Here is a 20,958-nt window from a genome sequence, read left to right as displayed (position 1 = left end):
GAAATAACTTTAATACCGCGGGAACTTGGAAAGTTTTCCTAGACTTTTGGAAACAATCCAACGACTTTGGAAGCCAAAAATGGAGTTAAATAAATAAGTAATTAACACAGTCCATTACGAATGATCTTTTTAATCAGTTAAATGGTTATATAGATTGTTAAATGTATAGACATTTTTGAATGAAGATGAATTGTTCATTATAACAGCGGTGTATTTATTTCAAAAACAGATTTTCCTTAAAAAAAAAAAAAAAAAAATAATTATGGACCATTTTCCTCCACTTTCCATTTTCGGCTACTATTTCTTCAGTTTCATTTATGTATATAACTGTTTGACAAGAAGTTAAACAACATCGCCAACGTGATAATCCAGATTCTGATTTTAACTGCTAAAAAATATTTGTAACGATCAAATTATCAAAGGTTTTCCTCAAGAACTTTCAACAAACGTTGCTTTTTCAGACATCTTAAAAATTAAAATTTGATAGATTCACAAAAACTATAAAACATACTATCCGAAAAGAACCGACAGTAAATAAAATCTAAGGTTTCAGAATATAAATCACCAAAATTAAAAGGTATCTTTGTATATATATATATGTAAATGTTAATCTTCAATAAAAAAATAAAAAAGTGCTGTAAAGAAACATAATAACAGTACGAATAACCTGTTAAAATTGAATGTTCATCATTAGTAATGCAAATATTTTTTTTCCAAAAACAAAAATCGTGGTATGTAACTTAAATAATAAAAAATGTTTTATTTCAACAAGTTGACTCACCAAAAAATATACGAGTTTACCAAATAAAATTAGTTATTCTGTTTAACGATCATCTCGATTGCGACTGTTTTACTTATAATTCATATGTAGGTATCATTAAATCATTAATTTTTATTTGAAAATTCTCAAATTTAGCTTAAAAACTAATTGCAAATAATTTTTTATATATTTAGATAAATATTTTTATTTTATATATATCCAAACAATTAAAAAAATATATAACTATTACATTTAGTATGATAAAGTTAAGCAACAATCTATAAAACCTTTTATTTACGAACATATTTCTATAACTAATATCTTTAAAGTTATAAACTTTTCTGTGTATAAATATAATAATTTAATATTTATACTATTGTACTACCATTAATCACTTTTATAATGACAAATGACGTATAAATAATGTAATGAATGTTGAAAAATTTGAATATTGAATAACTATATTTTATTGGAAATAATCTCAAATTTTTATTCATATTATAAATAATTTATACTATTTACTACCTATACTATATATCCTCGTGTTTATTAGACTCTAGTTATTAGTTATGAATTATAATATATTAACTAGATAGTAAAATAAAACTATGTTATTGAATTTAATTATTTTTTATGATAAAATAAATATTTTAAAAATGATTTGTGAAAATAAATAAAATCTCACATAATAATAATGTGGATGAACTGCAAAAAAAATACTCTTTTAAAACCAGAATTCCGTAAATTGCTCTTAATTTGTGAGCTTGCACTTCGAGAGTTTCCTTCCGGGTTTACCACCTCTAGATGATTTACTGAAACTGTTTTGGAGCCACTCTGTAGGGTCTAATTAAATGATATTAATTAATATTTTCTAGTCAGGTCAAAAAGAAAGAGCATATTTTCCATTCGTATGGTTTTTTTTTTTTGTGATTAATTAGTATTTATAATATCAATTATATTATAATTTGCCATTAATTATTTACGTTTGAAGTTGAAGTGAAAATTAATAAATAGGAACTTTTTTTTTTATGAAATTATTTATTTTAATGTTGGTACATAAATGTCAGTCAATTGCTATTCATATTATTAGAGATTATTGACTTTTTTAACAACCTATAAAATTGGAAAAACAAATTTTTATTTTTAATCTGGTTTCTTCAGTGTTGTGTCATTTACTGTGTATATTACATAGCTTGTTGTGCCTTATACTTAAATATTTTTAAGGAGGTTAGAAAACATAAAAGTTTTTCATAGTCGCAAGTAGTTTCTTTAATTTTTGGCACAATATATACTAACTGGTATTACTACTAAGTTTTAATATTAAATATCTATTATACATTTATTTAACTATAGTTAATGATAGTAAAATATACATTCATTTTCTGATTATTTATATTATATTATTAGTTTGTTTTAAGTTAAATCGGTATTAAATAATTGAAATTAAAAACAACTATAAAGGTTCTCTTTCAGATGATATATTTTCCGATTGAAAATATCAAATACGTATTCAAAATAAAATTACATTATTAAAAATACCTAATATATTTTTTAATGTGCATTAAAATCAATTTTTATGACCAATTCACGAAAAGTTTATAATTGACATAGAGAAACGAAGAAAAAGGATTTAACGAGAAGAAGCTCTGGAAGTTATTGAAATGTGTTCAAATTGAACGGATGACAACAATATAGAAGAAAAATACCAGTCACTAAGTTGAAAGTTTGTTTTTATTACATCTCGTGAATAAACCTCCGGAGGTTAGTCTTTCTATAGAAAAAAAAATATTTTTCTTTTTTAGAGGTTTATCAAATTCACTATTTTAAAACTAAGAATTAGTGATAGATTGAACTATTCGAATATTGAACCGAACTATTTATTGTTTAGGTATGTTCCATATTTTAACTTGAAAATGTTCTTATTCAAACAATCTAAAATTAATTTTCTATACTTTATAGTTTATAGTAAGTATCATAGTATTAACTATTTATTTATTTTTTTTTATATTACGATTAGGTATGATAAAATAAAATAATTCCATGTTGAAGCATATGACTATTTTTGTAAATATCTAGGTAATATAATCATAGATTATTTTTTATATGATGTGTGATAATACGATCAAAACCACAAATATAATTTTGGAAAAGTGAAAAGGATACCCCATGGTATTACTCCGCGGCTGTTCTGTTGATAAAAATGTGTTTACACTTTTATATCTACTACAATATCATGCCACATGCTGTTCATATTTATAAAATATTTGTTATAAGAGTATTACGACTGTTTACTGTGCCATCAATAATTCACATTTTCATCAACTATTAATTACAATAAAATTAACAAGAACCACAGCTTATTTTAGAGCATTATTTTTTAAGTAAATTTTTATAATTTCAATCTATTTATAAAAGGAAAAAAATATGACGAATTCGAATTTTAGTTCGATGAAAAATGTTAACAGTTTGGTTCGGGTTCGTAATACTTTGATAATGTTGGGTTCAATACCGAAAAATCAGGTTCAACCTATCTTTACTAAGAATCCTATAGTATAATTTAATATTGACATTTGAAAACTTAAAAAATGATAAGCTCTTAGTCTAATTACAAAATATCTCTATAGGCCTAGTCTACAATAATTTCATTACATGTTAATAATTCACCGTGATTTGAAAACCAAATGGAAAATCGCTTAAATAATAATATTTATTTTATCCATTATCTAGTTAATATTTATTTATATGTATTTAAAGAAAAATAAATATAAATTATTTAGTTCATTATTAACTCCGTTTTAACTATTGTATAACATAATGATTATGAAAAAATTATAGTGTAAAATTTAATGCTATATTATGTTTAATATTTTTTGGAATTATTAAGTTAGAACACGCACCCTACCCTAAATATTTAGATGTTAATCTTGATAGATCACTTAACTATAAAGAACAAGAGTTGCCTTAAAACGAAAAATATTCGTTAGAAACACTCTATTGCGAAAACTGGTTAACTCAAAGTGGGGGGCTCATCTCGAAACCGTTAAAATCTCTGCTCTAGATCTATGTTTCTCGGTGGTTGAATATGCATGTCCTGTTTGGGGCAGATCAATACACACTAAACAAATTGATACTGCGTTAAATGAAACGGTACGCATTATAACAGGCTGCTTTAAGCCAACATCAGTTAACAAAATATACCAACTAGCAGGAATAGCGCCACTACATATACGTAGACAAATTTCTAGTGACATAGAATGGACGAAACAGATTATGGATGAAAGGCATCCGATGTATAATACATAAGTTGAAGGTTTCCGACTAAAATCAAGAAAAAGTTTCCTAAAATGCAATAAGAAATTAGAAGATAACCCACAGACAGCAAGATTGAAATTGTGGGAGATGAAGAGCGGGCAAATAGTCGAAGAGAAGTTACCCCGAGGACATGACAATAAATGGTTGATCTGGAGGACATTAAATCGCTTACGTACAGGAGTAGGACGCTCGAAAGCGAACTTAAAAAAAATCGGGAATAAGCGATGGAAAGATACGGACTATGTATGCGGAGAGATCCAGACAATGTCGCACCTGCTAAACTGCAATGAGTGCTCAGTGAAATGTGAAGTAACAGACATGTAGGCCGCAAATAACAAGGCCATAAGGATGGCAGAATTTTGAAGTGACGAAATAAAAAACACAATTTCATACATTACCTTTAAAATCACCCGTTGGTTACCATTACCATTATGATAATTATCAATATCTACTTAGTACATTAACACTATCTTATTTTATTTTATACACCTGTTTTAGTATTTTTATATTTACCTGCTGACGTTTTGTTTATTTATATGTTTATGTTAGTTTACATGTGATGATGTTTAAAAATTTATTTACTAGTAAAATGACCTGTCACCCCGACTCGTAAAAAAAAAAATATATATATATAAATATAAATATAAATACATGTGAATAAAAGTAAAAATGATAAAATATAACATCTTAAGACACTTAAAAGGTGAATAGTGAAGAATACATTAGGAAAATAAAAAAAGAGGTACAATATTTTCTATCTGCACATAAAAATAAAATGTGTTCGCTTAGTGAGTTGAATTGACACACGAAATTCGTGACCAAAAACTAAACAATCTAAGTGAACCCACGTCTAAAGATGTATTGATAATACTTACAAAAAGGTTATCTAAACATTTCACTGGTTATTATTATTATTTAATCAATATTCGTTAAGTCCACTATAAATTTTAAAAAATACTCTGAAAATATCTTTAATTAATGATTTTTGTAATTATTTCTTTGTTTTAAAATGTTTCGTTATTAAAATAAATAGATATTTATTTTAACATTCTTCTTCTTTTTTTTCTTTGCCTTTTTTTATTTATTTTAAACATTATTTAGTGTAATTTAATGAAAAAACTATATATTTCATAACTGTAAGATTGATGCATGTATCTGATGTATGATGCTGAAGTATCAGTGTATATTAATTAGTGAAAACATACTATTTTGTAATTTATTTTTCTCAATAATGCACACATTAATATAATATTATATAGTCTTATTTTAAATTCCTCATATACAAGTAAAATTGCACTATAGTTTCACATAGATCTTGTCTCGATATTTTGAAGGCTATTCAATTATGCCACAAAGTTTCTTTCTGCAAAAGATTTTTTCCTTTCATCCTTTTCTGTTTTTATTTTATTCTTTTCAAAAAGGCCAAAGAAGGATTTTTATATCTTATTTCTTCATAGCCCCGTACATCAGACCGTATTTAAATCTTATTATGTAAACGTTTATTGTAATTTATTATTTATAATTTTGTTGGGTAAGGTTTTTCAAAAACCATCTGTCGATCAAACTAATATTTACACAGTGCGTTAGGAGACTTTTGAATTAATAATTTTATGTGTGAATACTGTGAAATATAAGTTTGGTTAATCCTGTGTACTATGTAAATAAAATGTCGATCGTTAATAGGAATAAAACAGTTTTTATTGTAGCTAATTTGTATTGACGTCGATTGCATTGGTATTAAGAGCTTCACGATGGTGTGAAGTAAGAGGAGTAAATTAGTTTTTGACGTGTTCCTTTTCTTATATTAGATAATACATGAGTAAATTCCTTTCCCGTCAATCAAACTTTAGTATCCATGTTTAAATGCGATTAAAAATTTAAATTGTCAACTTTATACTTAGATTTTATATGAGAAAGTCATCCAACAAATATACTCTTTCCATAAGTATTATTTATAAATATACATTTTATTTGTTATTCAAATTCCAATAATCGTATTAGGTTACCAAATAACGCGTTGTCCAAGTTCTCCCCAAGTATTCGAGTAGAAAATCACGTTATACGATTGAAATATTCCATTTATATATTACATTTTTAACAATATATTTGCTTTTGAAAACATCCACGGTAGAAACACTTATGGATGTGCTATGTATTGTGTATAGGTTTTTATTTTTAAATTTAAATAAAAACCATTACTTTTCGTTTAATATGTTTATCAAACGAATGCACATACAAACAATTTAATTATGATATGTGAACATATATTATTATGCGTTAGCCTTTGAGATTTACATTTTTATTTTACATCATGGTATTATAATAATTTTCTAAATTATTCAGTTAATTCCTAAAAATAAAATTTAGAAAAATTAATGGTAATGTAAAGTCTGATGCATCTATATAGCAGCTAGTGGCATATATAATTAGTCTCTTAGTTAATTTTATCGTACCCGATTTAATACAATTTAATTAACATGTAATCGATTTTTATAGAAAAAAAAATAATAATAATATGATATTTTTCTTTGTGTCAATTTGTAGTAATTGTATTTATATTGTTAATAGTTTAGTAGTTTACTAATTAGCAGTGTTGGGAATAGATAATGCAAAATTTATCTAGATAAAGATGATAGATAATTTAATTTTTATCTAGATAAAAATAAAGATATTTTCAAAAAATGTTATTTTTTGGTCAATATTTCATATTCTAATAATATCTATGAAAACTCAATTATAATCATTATCAATAGGTACCTAGGTATTTAATGTTTATTGTAGTAATGTAGTGTACTATTAAGCAGTATATGTAATGTACAATATTTAATGATAGTTAATCACTAAAATGTTACACAAAAAAAAAAAAATGAAAATTGCTCTGAACATATCAGGATGAATACAGAATACTTATAAAATTATTTTAAGTAAACAATATTTTTTTCCATACAATATTAATTTAATGATTTTCATTATTCTATAAGTAGTGACGACTTTATGGGTTCCAAGAGTGAAGTAATAACTATTCAGCGTATGAGTGACATGTGTATATTAAAATCAAATACCTACTATATTTGGAACTTCCGTGGAAAAATAAGAAATTAAGTTTAAAAATACCAAAAATATTTTCCCGACATGAAAATACAAACAAAATGTCATACCAAGAAATAATAATTACTCATTAATAATACATGAATTATGATTATGAATACAAAATCTATATGTATAAAAGAAAGTCAGGTTGAATTGATAGTTCGAGAATGGCTTGGCGATTTTGATGATCTCTGATTTGTTGGATTCGTTTCCGTACAAGAATAAAAATAACTCTAATCTTTGCAAGAATACAGACAATTATATAGGTAAAATTATCTAGATAAGTAAAAATTTTATCTTAGATAAGTAATTAGATAACTTAGCGTTATTTATCTAGATAAGATAAAATATGACAACAAATATATCTAGATAAGTCCCAACACTGCTAATTAGTAAACCCTTTTATAAGGTTTTATACCAAACGTTATTTAAAATTTTTGTTGCTTTCGCGTCAAAATTGTATTGATGCTGACACACTATATTGAGTATAATAATAGATTTGTTCCAACACTTTATAATTTGACCGCATGTCAAACTATCATACAATTGGTGGGAGCATGCGCATTATATTTTTTTGCGTTCTAACACACCCTAAACGCAAACTCAAACTATCAGACAGTTGTTCCAACACGTCATTAGGCCAGATTTAGGATTGGTTGTGGACTATCACAACAGTCCGCTGATTCCGACGGGGATTAATAGTCAGAGAAACTATTATCACATTTATTATTGTTATCAATTTTTCGCGTTTAAATTTTCATGTATAGTTTATCAACAATTTTTTTGTTTCATGACAAACTATATATATTATAAAATAAATATACTATTATAATATAAATATAATATATTATTATTAACGTCTAAACTGGGTATCTAAAACAATTAAAATGGAAGGTATTTACATACTATGAATTTTTTTTATTTAAATCGCAATTTAATTTTACTAATTATCAATCTCATATCTTATCATTGAAAATCCGAAAAGCGTTTCAATAGAGCTCAGAGTCCGTGATCAATCTACATGAACGAATGCGCAGTAAATCAATCACGGATTAGTCGGCAACTAATCCCAAATTCCGTGTTGAAACAAACCTAATGTATAAATATTTCTAATTTTTCAAAATAATAAGTCTTGTTAAAAAAAAAAATGTTTGATATTTTAAAAACAATTAATATTTACTCGAGTATTTAAGTTTATTACAAAGATTAATTATTCAGTTTCTATAGAAACTCATAATGAAATTTAATTAAAGTTAATAAAAGCAGTTAATAAAATTATATTATTATTATTATTATTTTTTTTTTTTTGTTAAACGTAATATTAGTTCTGTATCTGTTATAAAAATTATTTAAATACATACATAAAAATAATAGATAAACAAATTTACAATATTATTTAATTTCAACACAGCAATTATTTCCAAAGTTCTTTATTTAAATTAAAATGAACTCTAATTAATTTTATTTTGAATAAAATAATAAAATTAAAATCAATTGATTAAAACTTTAAATTCTTACGGAAAAACATATTACAAGTCTGAATTATCGTTTATTTTTAAATAAATACAGTAAGAATTATTATTTTGTGTACTTAGATTAATTTCAAATATTTTTATACTATATTAATAATAATAAATTTATAGACGGCCTTGTCTGAGCAAAAGAGTGTACATTTTACATTTTTCACACAAAATATATAATATTATATAACTAATAATACATTTTAGTTTATGTGAATATTTAACTAAAAAAACTAATTGTTGATTACAATAAGAAACATATCACCAATTAATAACATATTATATGTCAGTAAGTATAACATTTAGAATTATTGAATAAATTTAAATTAATGAATAATTAAAATAAAATAGTTTTGTACTTTAATATTCATTATAAATACACACAATTTATTTAAATAATTTTTTCATAGTAAGACTTTAATGTTTTATTGTCATTGATTAGGTTTATTATATTCGAGGTATATGTTATAAGTAGTGTTCCAAAAATTTTTACTTAAATGTTTGACATTTAATTTCTGAGGATAGAACGATAAATTAGACAACTATTTCAAAATAACTGCAAAATTAATTCAATAGTCTTGAATTTAACTGTATATTAGTTATAGATTTTATTTCATGTTTTTAATATATACACACTTTTAAAAGAATAATTTTTGTAATTAATTTTTAGTATACATTTTTTTTTTTTTAGATATTCTTTGACTAATATATTTCTATTAAAATTTGGCTATTCAAAAGTGCATACAGTTATCGTGGGAACATTTTACGCCTAGAACTATTTTTCCATCGTATGTATTATATGGAGACAAAAGAAATAATAAATACTTTTTTTCATTTCTTCATGTTTTTATTTGTAATTTTACGGTCTGCGGGACACACCTATATACTATGTACATTTCATTAAAAGAGTTTATCGCCTTCTCAATTGTACCATTGGAATAGTATTCATTATTGTTACGCTGTTAAAAACGTGGTAAAAAATAAAAAATGGCCTGATATTACTTTTTCATCAGTCTATAATATAAGAATTACATTATAAAATATTTAATCATAACTAGTATAGTTTGTACCAAAACTTTATTAGTGAAATAAACAAATAATTCCATAGAATTTTTAAATATTTAGTAAAATAATAAAATTTCTTATTTAAACATAAAATTTATTTACAGTTATTTTTATGTATGATAGCTCGTTTACTCGGCTTCAACCGTGAAAATAAATGTTTATCTTTATGTCAGGTTAGGCCATTAAAATAAAATTATAATCATCGTTTTCTAAATCTCATTTTAAATCATACAATATTGTACAATATTTATTTTTCAAAACTAGGAGTAACAGATGAACTTCTTTTTACTTCATTCTTTAAGTAAAAAATATATTTTTAAAAACTTTATTTATTCTAGATTACTAGGTAATTGAGAACCAGCCAAATAGTAAACTTACTCACTTGAGCTTAAATGTTGGCATAAAATTTTTATGCTGAATTTCTGTTGCACCAAATGATGTAATTTAAAAAGCCAAATTATACATACAATGTTTTGAATCGTGATGAGAATAATTTAAAAGGCTTTTTAAGGATTCAGGCGGATCGTATCTGCAATGTCTTAAAAAAAAAATTTTAATAATTCTTATTTCTTAATTTTGATGTCACTTATTTAAACAATTGAAATAGATGACTACTATTTTCTACAAAACCTCCTAACAATTCCACAATTGCTCTCTTCTGAATTTATTCGATGAAGTTATACTTGCACCGAACTACCACGTGTTCTACACCACTGTCCATAAAATAGATTTGGAGAAATCTCAGGTCATCAATAAGCATTGGGATCAATGACCCAATCTTATGGTTTCAAAATTACGTCCATCGGATGTGAAACCGCAAATTTTAGTTGCTCCAAATTACATAATTTGGAAGTAAAAAATTAATTTGGGTGTCTTAGACAACAATAATTTCTAATTATTTAAATAGCCAGCAAAAAATGATCGTAAATGTTCTAATGGAATGAAAAGGGTACAATTTGATTTTGATGTGTAACACATTTCGGGTGTTTCATTACTGAATTTTAATGCCTGACAAAAATAACATACTTTATTTATTGCGACTATAACAATTTTAGATTTCGCAAATTAATTAATGTCTTGTGTATATTCAAACGCAAAACGAAAAAATTATATACATATAAATGCATGGCTTGTTCATGTTCTCTCTCGATCATGTGCTCTAATTGTGTTGTTCAACCGCTACCTTTGTTCTCGATACTACTTGTTGTAGACATTTATTACGCTGTTCTCGAGGTACTTGTGCACGACTCTCTCTTGTCCTGATTCTTAAAGTGTGTTTTTGTCATGATTTGATTGAAGTTCTCTTACATATTTTTGTCCTACCTCTCTGGTATTCCGATTATAAAGGTTAGATATTTTGGTGGCATCAAAATAAAATAGAAATCATAAAATGAAAAACAAGTAAATAATACTTATAAGTTTTTAATCGTTTTTGGTATGTAGTTGTTTAATGTTACCGAGATAGCAATAAGTGTTATTAAATTAACTCCATCGCTATCTGTTTTTTTGAATGTAGTGTTAACATTATTTAACTGTTGTGTTCCAAGTGTAATACATCGGTACCTCAATATACAAAAAAGATTTTGCTAATTCAATTTTTGTATAGATATCAAAAATGTGATGAGAGCCGTTTTTAGAGAAGAACGTATATCTTATACTACGGTTATAGTCGTTTTTAGAAATTATTTTCAGTAAAATAGACACGTTCACCAATTTTTTAGGTGCGCATTGTAGTGTGTGCTGATAGGGTTCCTCTTTTTTTTTCACGACAAATAGTAGGCTATGTCCTTCTCCAAGGTATAATTCATCTCAATACCAAATTTTATCAAAATCGGTTTTGTAGATTTAAAGTTTATTGGACAGAAACTTTCAAACGCATCATTATTAACTGTAACAAATGTTCAACTTATTCGGTAGATTTTCTAAAAAATTTTATTTATGCACAATTTGTCCAGACAAATTCGACGAATAATAAAAAAAAAACCAATTGGTCGAGCCGTTTTCAATTTATTTTATTTTAAGTATTAATCTTAAAGTTCCATAATATTATATAGATGCTTGTTTATCGCCATTTTTGTTATGATTCATAATCTAACTTTATATACAACTTAAAAGTATCGTTGAATTTATTTTGGTTATTATATAATCTTTATTTAAAATAGTAATCGTTTGAATATTATTTGTAATTTGCCATTGGCTATTGTCTAGGTACACATTAAATTGCAATAGTGGTCGTTGGCCCGCAGTATTTGGATGCATGTGTGAATTTATTTGTTGAATTTCCAACACATCATATTTTTCTCTCATGATGGTGACAACAGCTTATCGGACATAATCTCGTGATGAAAAATACCCTTTATTTCTAACTCAATCATACATCCCATTATATGTGTTAGTACTTATCGAAATGTATGTGATAATATAATATATACTTTTGCTTGTGTTCACAAATATAAAATTAACTATAACGGAATAAATTGGGGATTAAATAAGGGATCTAAAGATACATAAGTCATTTGAAAAATGATCGTACGAATATGTAGTATGCATCCCCTTCCGTAGTCTCTTTAACAATTAGGCAATGGTACAGCAAATGATTGCAACAAACTAAAATCTTGTTGCAGATTTCTTTAATTAATTAATATCAATCATAATTTAATAATAAATAATTTAAATGATTATTTTGTGTTTTTGTGTTTCAGGTATGATTGGCACGTATCTATTTATTTGCTTATTGCAATTTGTGATGACCGTTATCCAGTAGTTAAACGCAGCCGTCACACAATATTGATAACAACATTAGTCGTCGGTAGTGGTAGTGGAAAACGAATATATAAGTTATGTTAGGTTGAATCAATTTTCTCACACTGTCCTATTTTCAAGTTCAAGTGGGTATAGGTATATTTTAATATCAAAATTATTGCTTGCTATTTTAATTATTTTTTCAGTTTCTGTTGATTTACTATATTGTAATAATACTTAGCAAATCTAGTAAACAACAAAAGTTGGTTATAACTTTTCTGTTATTACCTATTTATTTTAAATTTTATAATAGAAGTTATCATTAATAATTATAATGTAGCAAAAAAATAATATTTAAAAATTGTAAAATTTATCAGCTATGTCAATAATTTACTTATTAAATAAATCATAAATGTTAATGTTTTGATAAGATTAAAATAATTATTGATATAAATACATTTTTACTTTTCCTTATCTAATCTTAAAGATTAAAAAGTCGGGTTTGACTATTACTTGTATAAAATTAAAAATATCAATGAAATATTAGATAATATTTTGATGGATATTTATAATGAAATTTGTTTAAAATTTTTGGAAATTATTTTAGGTAAATCTCAAAGGAAATATTTTAAAACCAGTAAATAATTTTATTTTAGTAGGAGAAAATAATTTAAACATTTTTAAAAATGCAAATAAATTAGTATACGAGTATAAATACAGTATATATCGTAACCATCATCAAAATCCATCCAAGGAATTAAAAATAATCATACAAAAAAAAATGTACAAACCTTTCCGTTTTCATAAAAAATGTATTTATTCATTCGTTCTGTATTATCGTTATAACATTTGCTACACTTTAAATATATATATATTTAAAAATCTGCAATGATGGCTAACAAATAAAAATAAATTGTTATTTATTTTTTATGCATATTAGTCTAGTCGATAGTTTGTGTGTACATCAAATTTCAAATATATATTTTCCATAATGTTTTGTAGTAGGGAAAACATAAATATTGGTATTAGATTATTATAGAACTAAGTATTATATATATATATAACTCGATTCGTGAATTAAATTGCTTGAAATTTTACTAGGTGCGTTATAAGTTAGCCATTCTTGCTATCTATTGCAAAGGTACAGTTGATAATACGAGTAACAGTAAGTTACTCGTATTAGGTTATTTGCGAATATAGTATTTATCTATATTATTATCTTTTAATAGTTGAGTTTATATTTAGAGAGCAAGGAGACGCTTAGAAGAAATCAATCAATTCTGCCTAGTTTATATTATAATTATTAAACCGTTTTAATTTTCATAAACTTTGTAGGTTTAAGACGAAAAGTTATTGTATGAAGTCAAATTTCCCTTCCAGATTCCCTCTTTACATATCTAAAAAATTGAGTTGTTCTCATTGGTAGCAATCAACATCATATTCAATCAACCCCCCCCACCATCATACTTCTATTTCTTCTTATCTTCTATGCGTGTATTTTGGAAAGACAATCCAGGTTATAAGAGCCTGATTACAACACTTATTAGCTAACTAAAACACGAATTTCATATTTCAATTTTCACTACGTATACCTTGATTTTTCTTCATCGCTTACTAAGTTCTAGTGTTTATTAATTTTATTTAAACTCACTGCTAAAGGATACTTTGCTAAAAAAATGTAATGTAATAATTCGATTAAATTCAATGACTGTGTGTGTATTATTTAATATTATTTAATAGTCTACTTTAATTAATTACTTTACTTTCATATTGCAATTTAAATTGTTTTAATATAATCTATTTTCAAAAATTGTATAATGTTTTTATTTATTAAAAACAATACAAATTATAATAGTTGTAAAATAAAATATAATAAAGGTTGAAACCATTTTAATAATAAAATAACATATTGTTCGATATTAAGCACTAATAAAGAAACCTAAGCGCCTCCTTTAGTATTTTAAAATATAAAATGTTATCAAATAGACCACATTTTAATATTATAATATTAAAACATTGTCTATTCGTCTATTTTTTTAAAAATAGATATATATTTTTTTAAAAAATAGACGAATAGACAATATTTATAAGTACACACTTTACAGTTTTTATGTTAAAGAAACTTTCAGCTTGCACCAAATTTTAAAATACGTCTTGATTGTGTGTATTTAAACGTGACGTATTGTATTAACTATGAATATGAAGTGTGTTCAGTGATGCCATCATATTTTGTGTATATATTATGGTAATACTTTGTTAAATGTCATCACCAAGTCTATTGTACAATTGAGTTTGTTGATTCACTTGAACATGACTGTATGTTCAATTAGTATTTATTTTCCTCATTTTAGTTTATAAGCGTTTTATTATTATTTTCAAAATTATATTGAAGCGTTTATACAATTATTCAGGTATATTATACATGATTAATAAATACAATAAATAAATCTTCACTTTACCAAGTTGTTCTCGTATAATAGTTTAAAATTAAATATGCAAATCATTAAAACGTTCCTAATTTCATTAAATTGCATTGTTTTTCTGCTACTAATCTAAAGAAAATTTAATGTAACTGATTATACTTTTTTACTTTTTTTCTAAAATGTGTTCCCTTTTACAATAATTAAACTATATATATTATTTAGTTGTATGAATTGATAAAAGCGCTTTTAGTAGTTATTTTATATTCTAAACCACTTAAAACTCAGTTAAATTTCACTTTATAGTATGCATATAATATATAAATAATTATAATATTAATTTTTCTCCATATGTCCTAAAATGTAATAACTATAGGTAATTTGGAAAACTAGATTGTAATTAGTTCTAAATTAGATCCAAAATATTGGTGAAGGTTTGAAGTCAATAGGACAAAGTGGGGAAGCAACTTCACGGACGAAAGAAATTGACAAACTGACTTGATCTGTGCTTAGTGACCGAATGGCCACTCTGCCACGCTATAATTTGGTAAAGCCTTATGATCTATATACGAGACCGAATAAAACAACAAATTAGAAGCAGCGGCGAAAATGTATCCGTGAAAATAAATGTTTATGTTATTTAGCTTTTCGTTATTGGATATTCTACATTGTGCAAGTTTTGCGTTCACTCGGACAACGTATCACATGCTATTGAAAATAACCATGGTTACATATTCAAACAGAAGTTGGCTTATCTTCGGAAACAATGTATTGTATATATTTATTTTGTGTGCGTATATTATTTTCACATGAGTATAGTAAACATTTTTTAAGTTGATTAAGACAGTATAAGTCACATGTTATGTGATTATATAATAATGTAATATTCATCCGAGTATTTATCTAACCTATTATAATACAATTATTATAATGTGTTTTATGTTTAGGACGAGTTAATTTAGGTTTTTCTTGGGAAAACAAAAATAAAATAAAAAAAGACACTGTAGATAAAGGCACGAATATCGTTATTACAATCGATTACGCACATCATTTGTCCTGGTTTAAATTTTTACTCTCAAAAATTTGTACTGAAAAGACAAATCAAAATATTCTGCGTGTTATATTCTGTTGCCATTCACACAAATACATCCATTCGATACGGCCTGCAATATTTTATTCAACAATAGCTATCGACTATTAAAATGTTATAGATTATAAACTACATAGCCATACCCATATTGTATCTATGTATTACTTACTGTGTTTTAATCATATTTCATTCTTGCGATTTTTTCTTCGAGTGCATTATATCATCCATAATAAAATCTAGTTATCTATTTATTAATCTATATTATTTCGTATTGAAATGATTCTTATGGTCCAATCGATTCAATTTAACACGGACTCGATGACAATCGTTCAAAAAACTTGTATTATCCTGGAAATAGTGTAGGTACTTTGTAAGATACTCAAACTGTGTTTATATACAGTATGTATAAATTATATTCTCATGTACATCTACAAATGATAGACTTAATTTATTTTATCTATACGTGTGTTAAGTTAAATATTATGAACATTTAAGTATTTAAATTATTTGTTATAAACTTATAAGTCTGTTTATGTTTTATTTAAACATGAATATTGAAGTCCTTTTATTTTTTCGATTGATAATGATATGTCCATATGTGTAGTCAGACTTCGTGTTCAGGGTATGCAAGAAAGATATATATATGTATGTATACAAAAGTGAACTTATAGGTATAAAGACAAATTGCTGTTTCCTAAAAAATAGAATAAAAATTATAATTTCTATAGGTGTTAAGGGTATGCAGTTCCATACCATGCGGCCCCTCTGGCTACGCCTATGCATATTAATTTAAGACATAGTAAAATGCAGTTTTTTTAGCTATCTATTTTTAGTTTAACCTTCTAAAAATGTTTACTTCTATAACAGAAAATAATTTCACAATTCTAAAATCAACTTAAAATTATGTACTAAAATGTACTTCTACTTATCTGTTTTTAACCTGTTTGTCTTATCTAATGTTAGGTTAGGTTAGGTTAACCTAACCTAACGTTACTTATTTTAATAAACAAGGCTTTTAAATTATATTTATGCGTGTTTATTTATATAATATTTATTATATTATATGTTACTATGTAACTATAACATTGTAACATTAACATTGATATATAATTGAATTTCATGTTGTTATATCCTTTATTTCCCTAGTGCTTTCTTAACAATATAAAACCACGGTTGTAATGGCAGTTCGCCAACTTTTATTCCCTTTGCTATGTTTCTTCGATTACCAAAACATATTAGTTTCTAATGAAATGTTTCGATTGGTTAGATTCCGTCTAAAAATATTTCACTTGAAGATTTTATTACATTAATTGAAATATTGTTAGCAGTATATTTTATATATATATATATATACATGTATCTATAACATTTTTTGGGAAAGTTATTTTTTTTAATTTTAGCAAATCACTTAATGAACTTTTTTTTTCGGAACTTAATTCATATTTATTCGTATGTTATTTAGTCTATTATTATTTTTACTTATTTTTTACTGTTTTTATATGCATTGTTCAATATAATCTGGTTCCTATTTTTTTTTAATTATATTTACTGTAATTAAAGTCATACAAGGTATATCACTGTGTTTTAAAATGAAAAGTAGATAAACGAGTTTGTCACGATAACAATAAATTTTTCATACATGTTTGTATAGTTTTTATAACTTCACCTATTTTATTACGGACAAGCTGGTCACGTTTGTCGTTCAAAAACTTTATTCTGTGAATATCGATGAGTTTCGCGGAAATGCCAAAGCATTTCAATTTGGCGTATCAGACGTTTTTATCGAGACCAGCAGGCATTTGGTGAGAACCGAAGCGGGTCGAACACTAGTGCTCTAAAATGACCTTGTACTGTTATATGATATTCAGTGAATCCAGCTAATCTTGCTATCTGCAATTTTTCTTTGAAATATAAATGCCTTTTGTTGACTAGATGCTTTTTTCCACAATTACTGAGAGAATCAAAGACAGAGTAACTTATATTCATTGCATTTTGTTTTTATAAAAAATTTCCTATTTATAACTGGAATTATGGATAGTAAGTTCGAAATTAAGTTTAGTCAATCTAGTCATTTTATGTAATTATATTTATTAACGATTAAGAATTATGATTATCTGCCATAGTATGCAGTATAAAACTAGCAAATAAGCTAGAATAAAACAAAAAATATTGGTAACATAATGTTTAAGACAATTCGTAAAAATAAAAAAAGTTAATGCTTAAGTTAGAAATAATATACTATAAAATTAATTAATTTTATTGTAAATTATTTGTGTACTTATGTAGCAAAAGTTTTAAATTACACATTTTAAATTGTGTATTTAATAATAAACAGTAAAATTAGTTGTACGTGTATAGAATTTGGTAATATATGTTTAAATTGAAAACGAACGAATCACAACTTTCATTTCAATTGTTTTTACGATTTTCTTTATTATATCTCGTGGTTAAATTTATTCAACTCAATAGATATGTGTTGTTCGTCTGTATCCGCGCCTTTTTTCAAGTAATCCAATGTTACTAACGTACGGTTGTGTCGGTGCATCATTCAATTATTGGTAATATAATCCAACATAATATGATGATTTTTATACCTTTTGTTACACGATACACTCATCTTATCATTATATCGACCAGTTGAACTACATGTTTTCTAGTACATCACGCGAGTAAAATAAGACGATTAATTAAAGCACGACGAGGTATGGCGTGGATAAAGTTATTTTATCTTTCTATATAATATTAAAAACAACACATATGGCGTGCGTAAGTTAAAAACCTTTAGGTAGTATTGTATTCACAATGCCACATTTATCTGTGTTAACTGCAGAAGTGACTGTTTGGTGGAGAAAATACGAAAATTTCATTGATATTTAGCATGTGGTTGAGTGGGAACAAACCAAAAATAAATAAATAAAAGTCCAATGACTTGGTGGAATAAAGAAACGTCTGAATGGTTTTTGGCTTTTGTTGCACGGATGTCAGTATTAATATATAAGAATAAGACTTCTTTGTCGTATTTTCTTTTACTTGTATCTACAATGAAGATTCCTTAATCCAGCGGTTTCCAAACTTTCTCAGCCTCGAAGCCTTTTTTTAAGTAGAAGTTTTTCATGGAGCCCCCAAGAAATATTTAGCGTTAATTTTTATCTACTTATGTTCTATCTTCTATGAAGTATAATAAACATGAATTGTATACATACGGGAGTCAAAATAAAATTATATTTATTAATAAAAGTGGAACAATAGTATTAAAATAACTGGAAAAAAATATTATTTATTATTTAAATCTACAAAACGATAATATTTAAAAGTAATACATTGTTACATATACAAGTCTTGATGTGTTTCTTAATGTAAGAATCTTAATGCTTTTTACAACTGAGTTTGTCGATGTCTGATGTCACAGAAGTCTGTTGAAGACGCATATCGTTTACTGCATCCAAACATACTCGACATTTTGTTTTTGTAGCTGTATACAAAAAACCGTTTCACGAAGATATGTAGTACCAAAAGGCAGTAAAAGCCGTTTAACTTTTGAACTTAATATTGAATAATCTTCCCGTTACTGAGCCCAAAATTCAGATATTGGTTTGCTTTTTAATAATGCCTGATAGCAGCTATCCGAAATCATATCAATGAGAACATCGTATTCTGCATTGAAAATTGCTGGTTTTGACGTCACTAAAAATGGATTTATGGTCCACTCATAGTTTTTTTGAATTAATTCTTGAGCATCTTTTGGAAAGTATAAATTCAAATTTTAAAGCAAATAATTTCGGTGTTTTTTAATTATTACTAATAATGATTTATTATTTGTTAAATTGTTTTCTTGTAAAAAGTTTGAAGTCGTTGAAAAACATATCATGACTTTATCGTCGACATTTCGCCGTTTTTTCGTCTGCCATGCACTTCACTACATTCACTATTAGTGGTTTTATAAGAGTCTTAGAGAGGGTGTGTGGTTTGCCACCAAGAGCCAGTTCATAACTTATTAAGTACGATGTTTTCAGTACTTTTTCGGAATGTGTCTTTACATAAGATACAAACGGTTACTGAGTTGCATGGAGCTCATTACTTTTTTTTTTTAAATAGTTTGCAGTTTTATTTATAAAATCAGGATGTGTTTCAAAATATCGTTTATGCTTAGCAGAAAATATTGAGCTATTAGGCAAAACTTTGCTATATATCACACACTGAGGATGTTCATCGGCAAATTCAGTGAATCCCATATCTAAATATCAATCGCAATATTTTCGTTTTTTGCTTCCTTTTCGAATATCAAAATCAGCTATAGTAGATTTTTAAGTAAAATCATGTACAATATGTTTCGAATGTAATTCTAAGGAATAATTTTTACTACAAGTACAGCTATTGTTATCTTTCTTTGACTAAGCAATAGTTGTTGGCTGACGATTTTCAGGTCTTATGGAGTCCGTTTTAAACCACCGTTCCATTTCAGTAAAAATACACTTGGTCATTTACATACGCATATAAACAACGGACCGAATCGTCAGGGTCGTTTCGAAATATCGTTATTTCGTATTATCAAAAATTCTAAAACTAGATAATTATATACAATTTTCTAATCGGGATTTTACGAAATATACATGTCGTCGAATTATGGCATTCAAGTCTTCATGAAATATGTAATAATTTTAAATAACGAAAATTTTTTTAAATTTGTTGTAGTGTTACAAACGGAGCCCTTGGTAAGCCATTGCAGAGCACAGTTTGAGAATCGCTGCCCTAATCCTATTAATATATACCTATATTTTAATAATTTTGAGCATTTTTACTTTTCATTTCTAATTAACAGATTAGTTTTAATCTAACTTAAAACATAAAGTTTTAGTTATGTTTAGTAGCTTTAATTTATGTTTATTGCGGAATTGGTTTATGAAATTAATTATACAATGTATTAATATATTATCAGCTCCTAACCTAACTAACCTATCC

General features: G+C 25.8%; 1 protein-coding gene across 4 annotated transcripts in view; it reads left to right on the top strand.

The window, feature by feature from the left end:
- Positions 1–20,958, top strand: part of LOC112692429 (DE-cadherin) — a 77,960-nt gene that overhangs the window by 30,726 nt on the left and 26,276 nt on the right. For 3 of the 4 annotated variants that reach the window (XM_025567107.1, XM_025567109.1, XM_025567111.1), the window contains exon 2: positions 12,450–12,458. The exons of the other annotated variant lie outside the window; for it this stretch is intronic. In XM_025567107.1, coding sequence (XP_025422892.1) covers positions 12,450–12,458 — 9 coding nt within the window. The remainder of the gene's footprint in view (positions 1–12,449; positions 12,459–20,958) is intronic. 4 annotated transcript variants of the gene reach the window in all.

Source organism: Sipha flava, unplaced genomic scaffold (assembly GCF_003268045.1).
Source record: "Sipha flava isolate LNK unplaced genomic scaffold, YSA_version1 73_pilon_pilon, whole genome shotgun sequence".
Lineage (NCBI taxonomy): Eukaryota > Metazoa > Arthropoda > Insecta > Hemiptera > Aphididae > Sipha > Sipha flava.
This window is presented reverse-complemented; position numbering and strand designations above follow the sequence as displayed.